Genomic DNA, 15,764 nt, shown 5'->3' on the forward strand with positions numbered 1-15,764 from the left:
GCTATCTTACTAAGGTTGTTCCAGTAAAATGCCTGGTTGTATAAATGAATACAATTTTGGATAAAAGCATCAGAATTACAAATTATCATCAATATGTGCAACCATCCATTTTCAGTTTGCATGTCCTTGTTAGGGTTGTGGGGAAAGTTTCAATAAGGTAAAAAAAAAGGTCTATTGAGTATTTCTTTGTTGAATGATGAATGGGTATAATCCTTACAATCCTTCAAAGCACAGGAATTAGATTTAACAATGTTTTACTTAGCTGTAGCTTTTTGCCAATACCTTTTAAAAGAAGATTTTTTTTTTCACTCTGAAAACAACAGGTGTGCATCATTAGTACAGACAGCTAAGCACTAGATAAAACAAATGCTGACCTGCTGAGAGGGATGAGCACTGGAGCCCTGAGAGTCAGCTGTGCGAGTCACAGGCAGGGGAGGCACAAGGTCAGTTCTGGAGCTGATGAGGAAGAGAATTTTAGCATAGCAGAATTCCTGAGATCTGGGGTTAGGCGCTGTGCATCTAACTAGTAACTCTAGAGGGCAGCTTGTTTGGGATGTACAGTGCCATCCTTTACAATACATGTTTTAAATCATCTCATTCACACAAGTATGCAATACATTTTAAAAGATTCATGTTTGATAAGCTGGAATTTTTCAAACTTATTTGTGACCCCCTTACATTTTTAAAAAAGAATTGCTTACTTTACTTCTGAAAGCACAGATCTTTCTCCATCAGAACACTGGGATCGTCTGTACTGGCGAAAGCTTCTTGGTGAGTGTGAATGTCGTATTCGGATAGGGTCTCCTTGAGTTCTTAAGGAGGAAGAAAATGGCTTTACATTGAGTTATGATAACATTATGTACAGTAGGCCTGTTTCTTAGTGAGTAGACAAATGCACACGTACTGGGTTATTTCAAAGATGTAGAGTAAGGTATGCCCTCTAAAAAAAGAAACTACACTTTTAAGGAAATGGCTCTAAAACTACAATTTAATGAAAATTGTATTTTTCAGATAAATTTGTCTAAATTTAAGAAGTTAATGAAAGCTTCATAAGGCAAAGTTAAAATTTACTTTGTAATCAGTATTTTCAGATAAATGTAAGACTTTTTAGAAAACAATCTGCAAGACTGAAAAGATTACAATAAGATCATTTTCATTTAAGTGATTGTATTCTTTTAAATTATAGTACTATCCCTTTCATCTACATTAATATTCCAAGAGTAAACATAATTTCTAATGCAACAAAAGGTTATATTTCACTTACTCTACTTTTTTATATGGAATCTCTTTTAGTTGCTCTTCAGTCAAACCAGAGGGATCAACAAGCTCTTTCCTAGAAATAAATGTTAAGTAGTTAGTACATGTTTCTATGATCTATACCAACAGAAACAAATTAGGTAAAAGTTTAATTAGCCTCTTTTTCTGACTGCTGTTCTTTGTGTGCTGCCGTTTTATGTTGCTATGTTAGTCTACATATAATGTATTCTCAAAAAACAACTCCAAAATTAAGTTGATTTCATAGATCCTTTCCTATATTATATCTGGGGTACAATAATGTAATTAACATCATCACAAATTGGTGTTTCTTCTTTAAATATATACTTAATAGAATATATTGTATATAACTATCCAAAGAAACAAAATGTGAATATTTTTTTGGTGATGGATCTGGTAATCATGACTAGTCATTGCAAGATCTGCAATTACCTATTTTATATTATTCCCTCTTTTCTGTCCATTAAGAGAAGGCTTTTTGCCACTTACTGGATGTGCTTCCAAAGTTGCTCTTTAGCCTGAACATCTGGGCTTCTCCTGTAAGAAACAGATCATGCTACTGAGGTTCCTGAAGCAATTCATGATGAGAGCACTGAAATGGTAGCAAAATGAACCAGAATTGATTTTTTTACAATGCAATCAGATTCTGTAAATCAGCAATTATCTAATTCTTTAATGCCTTAATGCTTTAATGCTTGGGGAAATATTACAATACCTCAGATGCCTGAGTGACATTGGAGAACGCTTCATTAGTTGAGACATATTATAGACAAACATGGAAAATCAATATAGTGCCTTGCAAAAGTATTCTGAACCATGTAGAATGTAGCCATTTTATTCTGTTGATAAAATTAACTTTAAGCATAAGGGTTTTTAAAATGTACGGTTTAAGGTGTTTCATACCATTTAATAGACGCTTCCTAGTTTTAGGCTTTTCATTTTGGCAAAAACATTCTAAGAACTCAAAATTAGACCTTGAAAAGAAAATACAATTACTTTATTTACTCTTAAAAATGTTACACTGTAATATCTGTCATTGTGAGTGTTTCATGTGCAAAATCTATGCAATGGCCACAGGATTTCTGTCAGCGTTTTACAGCTTATCCCAGCAAGCAACGGACTCAAAGCAGAATATACCCTGAATGGGATACCAGTCCATCACAGGGCACACACAAACAGACTCACACACACTCGCACCAGTGCCAATTGTCCTAAAAGCCAATTAACCTACCAGTATGTCTTTAAACTGTGAGAGAAAACTGAAGGAACCAGAGAAAGCCCACACAAACCTGGGGAGAACATACAAACTCCATACAGATAGCACCCCAGGAATTGAACCCAGGACCCCAGCACTGAGGCAGCAATACTGTCCATCCTTAAAGTCTGTTTATATGTGCATGTATTAGTTGGCACATTTACCCAAAGCTAACACCCTCTTGAGGGCTTTAAAAGATTCTAATTGTTTTCAAGTCCTTTTCCATTTTGATCTAATGCGCTTGGAGTGTGTAGTTTTTTTTCCTCATATGTTTGTTTGTCTCCTCCTTTCCTAGTTTGTGATAAAAAAAAGAATCCCTCGGTGAGAGAGCTTCCAAAGCCAATCTAAGCCTAGATTTCTTCACACACTGGGTCTTACAAAATGAATTGATTATCCGCCAATCATTTCCTTTAAATGTCAAATCTGGCTGTAACATTTATGAAACAGATTGGATATTTTTTGCTTGCTGAGATTCCCTGGTGAGTCAATTCACTCTATTGCAAAGCCATGAGTGATTCCTCCACAGGAACCTCCTTTAAATAGAAAACCTCTCTCACAGTTGACTATTCAATGCAAAATATGTTTGTAGGGTGAGTCATTCGAATTTTAATCACACGATGGGATTGCTTTTTAAAAATAGCAATTATTTTTCAAATGACACACTTTCACTCTTTTCAAAATGAATTATGATTAAATCAATGATTAAATAATAACTGAGTTAAATTAGAAAAATATAATATAGTATTAGAGTGTTATGCTGTTAAGCTAAATAAATGCAAACTTTTAAATAGCCATTTTCCTTCTCTTTTTACTGCATATAAAGCTATACTCTCCACAATTCTTCAACAAAATTGCATTTTCAGTTAAAGATTAATAAAAAATATTAAGTTTGAATAGTTAATAATAAGAAAGTATTTTAAACTGAAAAACAGATGTTTATTAGAAGGTAATAAAGAGTATAAATTGGAATACCACTTAAAAAACTGCCTAATATGTGTTATACTGCCTTAAATAAATTTTCATGATATGATTTAGGTGCTTAATAAGTTTACAACATAAAATGTGCTTTTGGGAAAGAAAAATACAGTATGAAGCATACGACTTATGCCACAAAAGCCCTCATTTACTCAACAGTGGTAATGTGTTCTGTGTTGCAAGAGCCCTTACTTATTTGTGTGCTCCTCCAGCAGTACTATTTCCTTACCTTACACACGGAATAATTACCACCTAACTTCATTCTGAGCAACTTACAAAACATACAATAAAACAAAGTGAATACAAAGAAGAAAGTAAAAATCCAAAGGACAATAAAAACAAACCAGTGTGGAAGGCACACATTAAAAGCATAAGGCCTGTGCAGAGAAGAGTGAAACTGATGTTCACAATGAGTGGTGGAGAAGGAAGACAGAGTACTGTGAGAGATTGGAGATAGACTGGGACGGAGTGGTTAACAAAGCAGTAGGTTAGGAGGAGTGCTTTCAAAAGGATGTGTGCAGCTATAGGGAGCTAATTGAGGGACTGGAGCAATGCAGAGGAAAGGCTTGGCGAACAGCTGAATTCTGAATTAGTTGGAAAGGATGAATAGTGCTGACTGGGATGCCAGCCAGGAGGGAGCTCCAATAGTCCAGGCGGAAGAGCAGCATGAAGCTGTGTAAGTGAGTGAGGACAGATTCTTGGCAGAGGATTGAGGGAGAGGGTGTTGGAGTCAAGAGGGAAAGAGTTGGAAAGGTCGAGGAAGAGGAGGAAAGGTGTTTAGGCTTATAGAGATTCCATCTCTGATAATGAAATTGCATCCAGGAGGAGATGGCCAAGAGACAACGGCGGAAGGGGGAAGAAGGTCTAAGCATCAGCTGCGTAGAAGTGGTATGAAAAGCCATGGGAGGAGTCATAGGGTACGGTTCTAAACAGAGAACAGCAGTGGGTGAAAGTTTTCACATAGAGTATGGTGAGGAATAGAGAGTGACCCAGTGACCTGGAAAGTGTAAATGAACATGATGAATAATGATGCTAATGACTGCTAGTACATGTAAAGGACACCACCAAATATTTTCCACAGAAACTAGTCATATGTGAAAAGTATTAACTAAAGAGTTAAATTCAATGTGTTTCTCTGCACCTGGCAAGATTGAGAAGCTTGATAAGTTCATGGACGAAGGATGTACATGTCACAGAACCAGGAGATGAGCGCATACAGTAGAAGAACAGAACTAGAAAATATTTCTGATGACCATTATATATATATTTTATTTTTAGTTTGCCTCCTTGTGTATATTGCTGTTAAATAGTGTGTATTTGTCAAATATTTTGGTCAGGGAAGACATTATCATCTTTATACAATTTATATAATAGATGAAAAGGAGAGATAAATAAATAGGTAAATGTCAATTTCATACACAGCATCTTCCAGTAGACCTGTATATATAGTACTGTTCTTATGTGGTACACATGCATGTACAAATGAAGTGGGAATGTACTAGTTATACTGAAGTAAGCTACCATATACCTAAAATGTAATGCATTATTGTGACAAATCTAATGCAATGTAAGGGATTAAAATGATTTAAACTGTCTTTTAAACATAAATCAGTGAATGCAGAATAAGCATTAAAGTGCAATGAAATAAAAATCAAAATTGGATCATTATATTAAGAAGTAAGGATGCAAAATGCCTTTGAAATGTAAATATTTCAGCAGTTACTCATTGCTGAAAGAATGGGTAATACAAAATAAGCAGAGAGAGCTATTAGACTGAAATATTTCTTAGATGTTCTCGATCACTTTGCTTTATGCTGAGTGAAGACGATTTGCGTCTTAGAACAAACTACTTCTTATACACTCAAGTCTCCTGCTTAGGATTATTAGTTATGTATCAAACTATCACATAAAATGCTATTGCTTCATGTTATACAATGTGCCCTGCTACTGGGGTGATGACACTGCATCATTTAGTTTCCATTTTAATTTTAATTTGTTAAACCTTTGTTTGTAATTTATGGTTTCTCTTCTTAGCATCTGAAATACCAACAGCAAATAGAAATACCCACCGCCATACTGTACTTAATGTCCTGTAAACACTGGGAAAATATGGGTTTCAATTTCAACTTGAAACTGGGCAAGCTCAGTATTAAGCGGTACTCTGGGTTACTCTGTTCCAACACTTCATTGTATCCTTGTTGTCTGGGAACCCTGAACTGTTTCATCTGTGGTGGTTATATGCACAGATTTTATTTGCTACACATTACTTATGCACATAATTAGCTATTAGAATATGGGAGATACTACATAATTTTTACACGCTGTGTGGATTCCCCCTATTAGGCTATGGTATTCTACTGTATTTTTCTAGTGAGAAGGGTCCACTATTATTTATGACATTAAGTGATCTACAAATAAAAAGTGGAATGTGCTTTTCAATATCTTAAGAATTTTAATTACAGAACTGAAGGACCTTATGGAAATTCTTTCTTCTCCTGTAAAGGTCTTGTACTAATTAAAATAGGATTGAACAAGTGCTGAGGGAAAACAATGGCTTTTAAATGCTGCCGACATTTTATATGTCAAGCAATCGAAACTTTGAGATGATTTGTATATTTCTTTCCAAGATTATGATTAAACAATTCTGATAGAAATATTTTCAGATGAACATTCTATGCACATTCCCTGCATGTATGATAAAATCTCTTTTTATATCTGTCATAGTGAATAGTACACTGAAGTCAACATTAAGCATCAGGCTAAAAGCCCCTACCATTTTCATTTTATTAATTGGTTCCCAGAATTAAAGCCAACAGCAGGTCAACATTAAAAACAATTACTATAAAAGCTTAGCCAGGCTGTTAGGAAAACTGCCAAAATATTTTTAAAACCAGATTTAAGCAATACATTGATATTATGGATTTATTTTGACTGAAAGGGTAAGGAGAAAATACTGGTGTTATTTTACTGTTCTTTTAGAAATGCAAATGTAAAATACATTTAAAAATATACAGTTTAAGTTATTTTGTGATAACAAAGACAGCAGTAACCAACTGGTTTGCAAAACCAATAACAAAGTCTCCGTCTAGATGTTTCTACAGAATAATTAGATCTTTTTGTCTAATTCTGTTTATTTCCCTTCCTCAAAGTAATGTTCCTCTCTGCTCAGACCCCAGAAACCCCTAACATTTTGGAGAACCCTGGACAAATGATCACTATGGCTAAGATACACTCTTAACCATTGGAGAATTGCATCATGTCTGATGCCATAACGATAATAATTTGATAAGTTTAATTAACAATTTATGGTTCTGCCTTTCCTTGTTGTGGTGAGAACAGAAAATTTGCACAAACTAATATGTACTGAGCACTTAAAATGGCTCATCAAGGGCAAGAATGAAGTGGCGAGATATAAACGCTTGTTTCACCAGTGAGGCCCGCTTGCCGAGTTGTTTTGATGGATGAAAGCACTTACGATCTGGAGCGGTGTCTGGAGCGCCTGTAGTTTGGGTCATTCTGGGATCTCTCCTTCTGCCGTCGAAGCACTGCTTCCCACTGAGGGGCAGAATCCACCATCTCATTCTCCTGCCGAGACCTGTCAGACAACTCACCCAGTCAAACTGAAAGAAGCTACAGTAGGTGCAATGAGGTGAGTGGGGTTAAACTGATTTTGGTTTCTTCTACTTTTAGTCATGGTTTTGTATGGGACTTTGTACAGTGTTGTTTCTTCACAAAATAAAAAAATAATATTGAATTTTTTTTTATTTCATTCATTTGCTTCTTGGGCTTCTAAGTAGTAGAAGACTGGTTTGAAGTTAAAGACTGTTATGGTACTTCACAATTTTGCATCTGCTTCCACTCAAAGATGGAACAGCCTGACATTTTCATATTATAAAGGTATACTGGGATTTAATGTTAAGTCATTTAATCTGGGGCAAATATTACATTTGTGTCAACCAAGATTGCAGCTTTTCCTGTATGTTTGAAAACCATTTTAAACTCTTTTTCTCATCGATAGCCAAAGCTTTTTACATTTTTTTAAAGCTTACATCTAAAACGTAGTTGCACCTTGCAGCCTGATCTTACCTTACTGTATTTCAGCAGCTAATGGTAATTACCTATCATAAATATTCACTCTTACATTACAAAACAGAAGTTGGACCAAAATGCCTTTCAGCTACTCTGGTATTATGCTCTTTGACCTCTCCCTGGTTGTTTTTCCTTTGGACGAACAGTATTGCAAGAAAATATTTTGAATCTAAAAATGTTTCACTAAATATTGCTTTTTACTGTCATATTTAAAGAAACTAGCAGTTTATTCTTAGTTTGACAAATGACATTACTCCAATCTGAGCATTTTGCAATTTGAGATATAGGTTCTATTTCAGATTAAATGATTTAAGTTACTTTTTATGAAGAAAGTTATTACACAAATATACACCATTGTTTATCTTTTAAAGGCACGTATTAAAATCTCAAATGAGGAGGAAATGTACATAACCTTTATCCCTTTACATTTTAAATTTGACGACTATTTGATCAAACAAGTTTGATTTTGAAAACGATTAGTTAATTCAAATAAAGGACACTACCAAGAATTCATTCATGGCCATAACTATGTCAGATTTTATGTTGGGAATGGTTTCTTCTCAGTTTAAAGCTAACTTGTCTCCAAATAAGATGTATGATCTTATCCATCTGGGTTCAGATTGAAGAATAGTACAGAAGCAATTCTTGTAAAGGTTCTAGTTAATGAACTTCTTGTGACTGCTGACTCTGTATTTTTATTTTTAGTCGCATTGAACATAGTAGTGTTTTCAATATTATTGATTATACCAATTTTAATAGATAGTGTTGACGGTATTTTACAAGAATTGTTTTGTTGTGGTTTCAATCTTATCTAAATAATAGAAAGCAATTTGTTCAAATCATCAGTTGTTATTCTTCTACAAAGTGTGCCACAAGTGCTGTCTTACAAGGCCTCGTTCTTGGTCCAATTCTTTGTAATCTATTTGTTGCCATTGGATGAGCTTCTTCAAAGGTACAGCATCAATTTTAATGTTTATTGTGACAAATCTCATTTGCTTTACCACACTACTTACATACTGTAACATTAAAAATGGATGCCAAAAATGTTTACATCTGAAACATGACAGATAGTATGAGTAGCATACTTAGGTCAAGAATCTTGATATCATTATTGATTCAAGTCTTGCACTTTGGTTTGCAGCATTGTGAAGTTCTTATCCTTTCACATCAATGCAGAAAACCTAATGCATGATTTTGTCAATACCTGGCTTGATGACTGTAACACACTTACTGGGGCATTCAAACATATTCTTAACAGGTTGCAACATGCACACGAACTTAGTTTCTCAGATTCTAACCAGAACTCAAATTTGAGCACATATATTTTTGGCTGCCTTGCACTGGTTCCCTGTGGATTTCAGAATAAGATTCTAAATATAGCCTTTTACCAATAAGGACTAGAGCAGTCTAGCTGTTACCCCCTATATATACTGAACCTTCATGTAATTTACAGTCTTTGGACTTAGGCCTTTTTTCAGTTTTCAAAATGAAGCTCTGAACTCTAGAAGACTATGCTTTTTGTTCTTTCGCCCCAAGGCAGTGGAATGATCTCACAGCCAATATTTGGGGCTTTCACGTCTGTCAGCACTTTCAAGTTCTGTCTTAAAGCACACTTTTATACTCCAATTATGAAAGTTTAATTTACTCTATTCATTTGTGTGTGCCGGTCTCTTTTGTTTTACTATTTTATTATAAAGGGGTTTGTGATCTATTATGAAAGGTTATTATTGTTACAACACAATCATTTCTTTAAACTCATGAGCGAAACAGAGAAGGAAAAAGAAGTCATGTCCACTTAAACTGGCAACTAAGACAAGCAGGAATGAGAGAAACACTGATGCAGATGCTGTTAAAAGTTTTCCTATCCCCAACCATGTTCTGCCATGTCTTTTATCTGCAGAACCTTTATTAGCTCCCCAGAACTATTGACTTGGTAGAATCCAGATAAGTAAAAACTAGGAATCCAGTTTTTGAAAAAAAAAAAGGTTTGGGTGTATTTATCCAAGGTGATAGCTGAGTATGACCTACAGTACCTGTTTCGTTTTTTTCTGTGTTCCCTGTTGGAATTTTCTGACTCACTGCCACTGCTGGTGTTTCCACGGGAACGTGATCTGAGGAGAAACAGGAGCCGATGCTTCACCAGAGCCACTTGTTCTCAAGAAGCAGGGTAAATATCAGATGTGGTCTTGATAATTAAGCCAAAGTCATAGTTTTTGTATGTGAATTTGATTTCTTGTCACAAGACAGTGTTTGTTTTAAGGCATCACCTATTTATCTGGCAGCTCCTACTTTAACTCCTCATTTTACATTAAAAAAACCCAACTTCATCTAAAACGTGCAAAATCTTTATTCACATCTTCCAGGATATTTTTCTGCAGGTCTCTGCAGTCTACTGCAATGCTCTCTGTAACCTCTAAAAGTGGAGCAATTAAGTTTGTTCAGATTATTCAGTCTGAGGTCAATTTTATAACATTTGTGTTCATGTCTGTCAGAGGCTTCATTCACAATTACTACTATGACTAATGAGGTTACATATTTAACCACAAACTACATGAAGACCTCAGGGGATTCAAGGAAAGGAGTAGTTAAGTGAAACTGCTCTAACCCTGCACTACTCAAATTTAACTGCAGTAATTCTTTTCAAAATTAATGCAGCTGGTATTTTAAATGACTTTGAAAACAATGCCCGTTTTACCTCATTATTTTGAATCTGTTTGTACAAGGAAGATAAAGTACATGTCGGAACATGTGCCTTAAAGCATTTGTACTTCTCTCTCCCAGGTAAATCAATATGAATATTAATGCAAAATAGCATCCCTCATATATGCTTAAGGTTTATTTTGCCAGTGGACCTGCATAACTGAGTCCTGAGCTGATATACTTCGACAAGGTTCTGAATCTATCAAATCTTATTGGCTCTAGAGTAATAGATTGACAGGAATATGGGGGAGAGGAATCCAAGACAAAAATGGGCATGTGAATGTTTATTAATTTAGAGAGTGCTGTCGGGTTTTGATATACACATATTTTTTTTCTTGGAGTAATGAATTGGCCATCTGTTGTGAGGAAAGGGTACTACACATTTGGCCCTGAAAAGTATTCCCTTTTGTCTGTTGACTTCTAAATTCTATCCTAAGATGCAAGTGCTTGCTAATCAAAGGGATGACTCCGTTAAGATGACCTAGAAATAGATGCATCAGCTCAAGATTTAGGAAAATCAATGCACATTTATACCACTGCCTCAGATGCTTGTGAATGTGGAGTTATCAAACAAAAGGTTCCTACTGTTTAATTACTAAATTGAGATATTAATTATTTGTATGGGTTATGGGACATTTATTATTATGCTGTAGTTCATTATGAAAACAAAGCATTGCACTTTCTATTTAGTATTTTTATATTCTTTGTTATGTGTTATTAATGTATTCCTTATTGTTCTGACATCCCGATTCAGCATGGTTTTGTTTCTTGTAGAATATCTGCAACAAGGATTTCTTTTGGTTTCTCTTCATTAGTTGTTGAATGTTGGCATATAAAAAAATAATAATTACATTAATGTGCCCTCCATAATTAATATATGCCCCTGGTGAAAATGGGAACAAAAATAACATACAACAGACCGTTACAGACCGGGCTAAAAAAATCTAAAAATGTTCAACTGTAATGGCATTGCACAGAGCAGAAATTTCAGAAAAGACCAAAAAGACCATTTGTTCACATCCCTAAGTATCCGTTTATATAAAATCCAATGAAAATAACAAATCTATAGTAAAAGACTTCTCTTTGTAAGGGAAACAGAAACCTCTTTCTATTGGTTATTCCGTATTAAAGGAGGTAACCCATGGAAGATATTCACTTGTGGAATGTATCATCATGATTATGCATGATTAAGTCAGCTCTCTGAAGACGGCAGGTATATGGTCAGCGATCTACAGATGATGAAAGATGGCTATAAAATAATGCTCACAAAGCTGAGTCTACCACTTTCTACTGCAGTGTTCATTAATAAGACATTTAAGGCATTTTTTTAAAGTGGTAATACTTCCTGTTACCAGGATGAACCACAAATCGAGGCAATGTGTATTTGCTTAATTACATCTGGATGACATGGTGTCAAACCCGAGAAGGCAGCAGCTCACAGCCCTCAGTGTCCCCAGGAGATCATGACATTACCACAAGTGATTGTGGTTTCCCTATAGGGCTGAGGACTTGGTTCAGACACCTGTGGGCATTGCCCTCTGCCTACCAATCTGATACCAAATGTTCTCATTCACCATATCACTATTTTTTCCCAAGAAACCACTCTGGAAGTGCTCTGACATTGAGCTCCTTTAGCGTATTAGCTCTCTGCATCTTAACTTTTTTTGCCTTTGAGTGCCTGCTTTACTTCCAGTTCCTGACATGGACTCCATCCCCTGAGTCACGGAGCCTGTGAACATTTCCAGTTCCTCAAGTGGCCTCTAAATAGCAGCTAGCTTTTTTTTCAGAGCTAAACCTGGCATCTTCACACTCCCCAGTCACACTCCCCTTGCTGTTCCTTCAGCAACCCCCAGGAAGCTTCTGCTGAATTCCTCTTAGCTCTCTCAGAAAACAGCTGAGGACTCTCAAGTTCGAGCACTTTGGTTCTGACTAGTAATGCTCCGCAGGTGCCTGTAGCACACAGCTGCTCTACAGCCTTCTCCAGTAGGATCCAGCCTGTGCTTCTCCACTGCTGTCTGAAGCACCCTGCTGCATTGTAACACACAGTACCTTGTCTTATGTTCAGACAAAACAAAAACAGTATTTTGTACATGATCATCAGCATTATGTTAGCCATAAAAAGGTGAAACACCTGTTGCACAAATGTGGCAGGTGGTCTATTTTGTTTTATAGTTGTTTTGTATCTACATATTCTGTGTTGCATGTAAGGGGAAACATGAACTCCAATAATTAACTGGACATTTTGGTTCAATTGCTGAGAAACCTCAAGCTTGTGTTAAAATCAACATTTTAGCATGATAATGATGTAATTTATATATTATATCCAAATTAACAAATAATTGACCTCACACAAAATTAATTTTCTTGACTAGCCTGCAGACCCCAATCCAATTAATGTTGCTTGACCCTAAGAAGACAGCTCACAAATGGAAACCCAACAGTCTGAAGGACCCCAATTGTGCTGCAGCAGTGGTGAAAAATCCCCTGTCTGAAGAGCCAGAAGCACCTGACACACTACAGAAGATAGCTTGTCAGTGTAATCTCTGCCATAGGAGTATTTACAAATTACTTACTTCAAGAGTGTGAAAAAATATGACTTTCATGCTCCCTGTACTTTAAATAATTATGTCAAATATGGCTTTGTGCAATGTTATTAAGATTCCAGGTTTTTCAATATTTAAATATTTAAAGCAAAACACATTATCCATAAACTTTTAAATGCTGTTTTTTATTCAGAAGCGGCATGAATAAATCTGGAGGGCATGTTACATTTGGGTTAACTTTTCATTTGCCTTCTTATGTAATGTGTAATCTAAATCATAATATGCATTTTTTATGCATTCACAGTTGATAAATTATTAGGATACGTATATGCTCATCAAACTGTTAACCTACCTTCTTCGCTGTTGTTTTGAATCTGGATCATCATTCTGACCTTTCCTAAGAGACAAAAGCAAAGAAAAAATATTTTTTACATCTGATTTCAGGGTATGGACTAGTACTTCTGGTTACTGGTACTTATTTATATATTCAGTATGTTACTTTCTAGGATTATCCTACTGAGATGCTGCAGCATCTAATTGAATTTCTTTATATAGCCAGAAGCACAAACCAGAGAAGATTCCTTATGAAAAAGCAATTGCTGTCAGGACTGCATTAAATTAGAATAATGTCTGCAAGGTTGCACTTCAAAATGAATTTACAATGTGCTTATAAAGGTTTTAAATTATAGTTATTAGGTTTAAACTACCAAATTTGCATTTATAGGATCGGATTATTTTTGTTATGTAATATGAAATACACTTTGAATAAAAGAACAAATTTCATAATAATATTAATGCAATATGGTACAAAATGTAATTTTATTGCTGTTATATTTTGAATTCACAGTACTTATGATTTTAATAATATCTAAAAGGAGATTTATCAGTTTTCTTTATTATAATGCAATACATTTTGCAGTGAGAGGAAATCAGATCATTAAAGCAAGCTTTTTCTTAACTAGATTGCTGGTTATAAACATTTTTATTCTATTCTACAGGATAAATCAATACTCTGTAACATTTAAAAATTATTCAACTAAATAAATCAGTGAGCAATGAAGAGGGTTCATGTTTTTTGTCTGTTAAAAAACCATTATATATAAATATTCCTTGCATGTGTACAGTAGCAGCACAGTGGCACAGTGGTTAGCATTGACGCCTCACATTGCTGGGGCCGTGGGTTCAATCTCAGACCTGGGGTACTATCTCTGTGGAGTTTGTATGTTCTTCCCATGTTGGTGCGGGTTTCATCCAGGTGCTCTGGCTTCCTCCCACAGTCCAAAGACAAGTAAGTTAATTAAAAATGTAGTTGTGGCTGAGTTGTTAAGGTGATGGACTTGAAATCTATTGGGAATTCCCTGTGCGGGTTTGATTCCTGTTGGCTAGGAGGAAAAGGGCTGTCAGCTTCAAATCATCTTTAAGCGCATTACTTCCTTCGATTGCCCTCCTGAGGATGAAGAAAGTATTCTGAATTGAATTAAACTATCTTCTGGGAAAAATGGCATGATTGTGTGCCTGTCTATGTTTGTGTCTGTCTGCTCTGTGATGGAGTGGCATCCCACCCAGGGTGTTTCCCACTTACCCACGACCCTAAATTGAATGAAATGGTTAGAAAATGGATGGATTATTCCATAGGATCTCAAAGCACTTTACATATGGAGTTCAGTAGTTCAGTGTAGTATGTCAGAAGCCCCACTACATGGCTCATTAGGAGCAATGACATTACAGAATCAAGTAATTATTTCTACGAAAACATATAATAACCCTGTAATAAATGTTATATAATTGCATATATGGTCTCAATTTCTAAGCCTGCTGAAGTACATTTCCACTTATAAAACTCAGCCTATGGACCCACCAGATACTCAAAATCTGGTATGATATCATTGCTTTTCAGAACAAACAGAGCTATTCCTTTACATTTCTTTAGTTGTATCTATTTTTGATTTACCTATTTTTTAACATGATAGTCTTTCATTTGATAAAAGTCCTGGAAGTTCTGAGTTTTGTTAACTTCCTTTTAGAACTCTTCAGTTCCAGAGCATGTTATTACTTTAAAATTACTCATACAGCACTTCTAGGTACTGTATGAGTTTCTACTTTGTTTTTCAAAAACTCAACAGTGCATTCTACTGAGACACCACTAGATGGTGAAATTATAGTACAGTATAACAGCCAAACATGAAAAGGGAACTTCCACTTTATTTTTTGTCTGAAAACTATCTGAAAATCGTCTGAAATGTAAAGATTATTGTTGATTATCTTAGGTTATTCAGTTCTTGTATATGTTATAATTCAAGGTGGTAAAACAATCACAGCCCCTTTGGTTACTTTTCAACATTTAGGTAATCTGAATTATGAGTCATTCAATTTATCTTTCCATTTTCTGACCATTTTATCCAATACAGGATCACGGGGGGAGCTGGAGACTGTCCCATCAAAGAAAAGTCACAAGGTGGGATACACACTGGATGCCAGACATACAAAGCACAAACACACACTCACTTCAGGGCCAGGTTTCCCAGAAGCCAATTAACCTACAATACCAGTATGTCTTTGGACTATGGAAGGAAACTGGGGGGGGAACATCCAAACTCCACACAGATAACAGTGTGGAAACTGAACCCAGGGGCCCCAGTGCTGCAATGCTACCTCTGCGCCACCGTGCCGCCTTCTGAATTATTCATTTGCATTATTATCAATTATTAATAAATGATTGTGATTTACATAGACAGGATAACAATTGAAAAAACAGCAATGCTGTTAGATGAAAGCAATGTCATGTCTAATTTCTTTATTAGCCACCATCACTCTCTAGTGCTCTGATGCTTGTGGCTTGACACGACTCATACTCAGAAGTAACAAGCACCTTCTACATTTCACCAGGACATTTGGATTTGGAGGTTTTTTTGCAACCACTGCCTAGG

At 35.6% G+C, this 15,764-nt stretch overlaps 1 protein-coding gene across 3 annotated transcripts in view; it reads right to left on the minus strand.

Annotated features, from left to right (window-relative positions):
* epb41l4a (erythrocyte membrane protein band 4.1 like 4A) overlaps window positions 1-15,764 on the minus strand; it is a 129,869-nt gene that overhangs the window by 1,009 nt on the left and 113,096 nt on the right. For all 3 annotated transcript variants that reach the window (XM_015337561.2, XM_015337556.2, XM_015337551.2), the window contains exons 17-23: window positions 13,190-13,234; window positions 9,628-9,705; window positions 6,981-7,100; window positions 1,765-1,812; window positions 1,265-1,333; window positions 702-812; window positions 375-456 (exon numbers count right to left, since the gene is read on the minus strand). In XM_015337561.2, coding sequence (XP_015193047.1) covers window positions 375-456; window positions 702-812; window positions 1,265-1,333; window positions 1,765-1,812; window positions 6,981-7,100; window positions 9,628-9,705; window positions 13,190-13,234 — 553 coding nt within the window. The remainder of the gene's footprint in view (window positions 1-374; window positions 457-701; window positions 813-1,264; window positions 1,334-1,764; window positions 1,813-6,980; window positions 7,101-9,627; window positions 9,706-13,189; window positions 13,235-15,764) is intronic.

Source organism: Lepisosteus oculatus, chromosome 3 (assembly GCF_040954835.1).
Source record: "Lepisosteus oculatus isolate fLepOcu1 chromosome 3, fLepOcu1.hap2, whole genome shotgun sequence".
Lineage (NCBI taxonomy): Eukaryota > Metazoa > Chordata > Actinopteri > Semionotiformes > Lepisosteidae > Lepisosteus > Lepisosteus oculatus.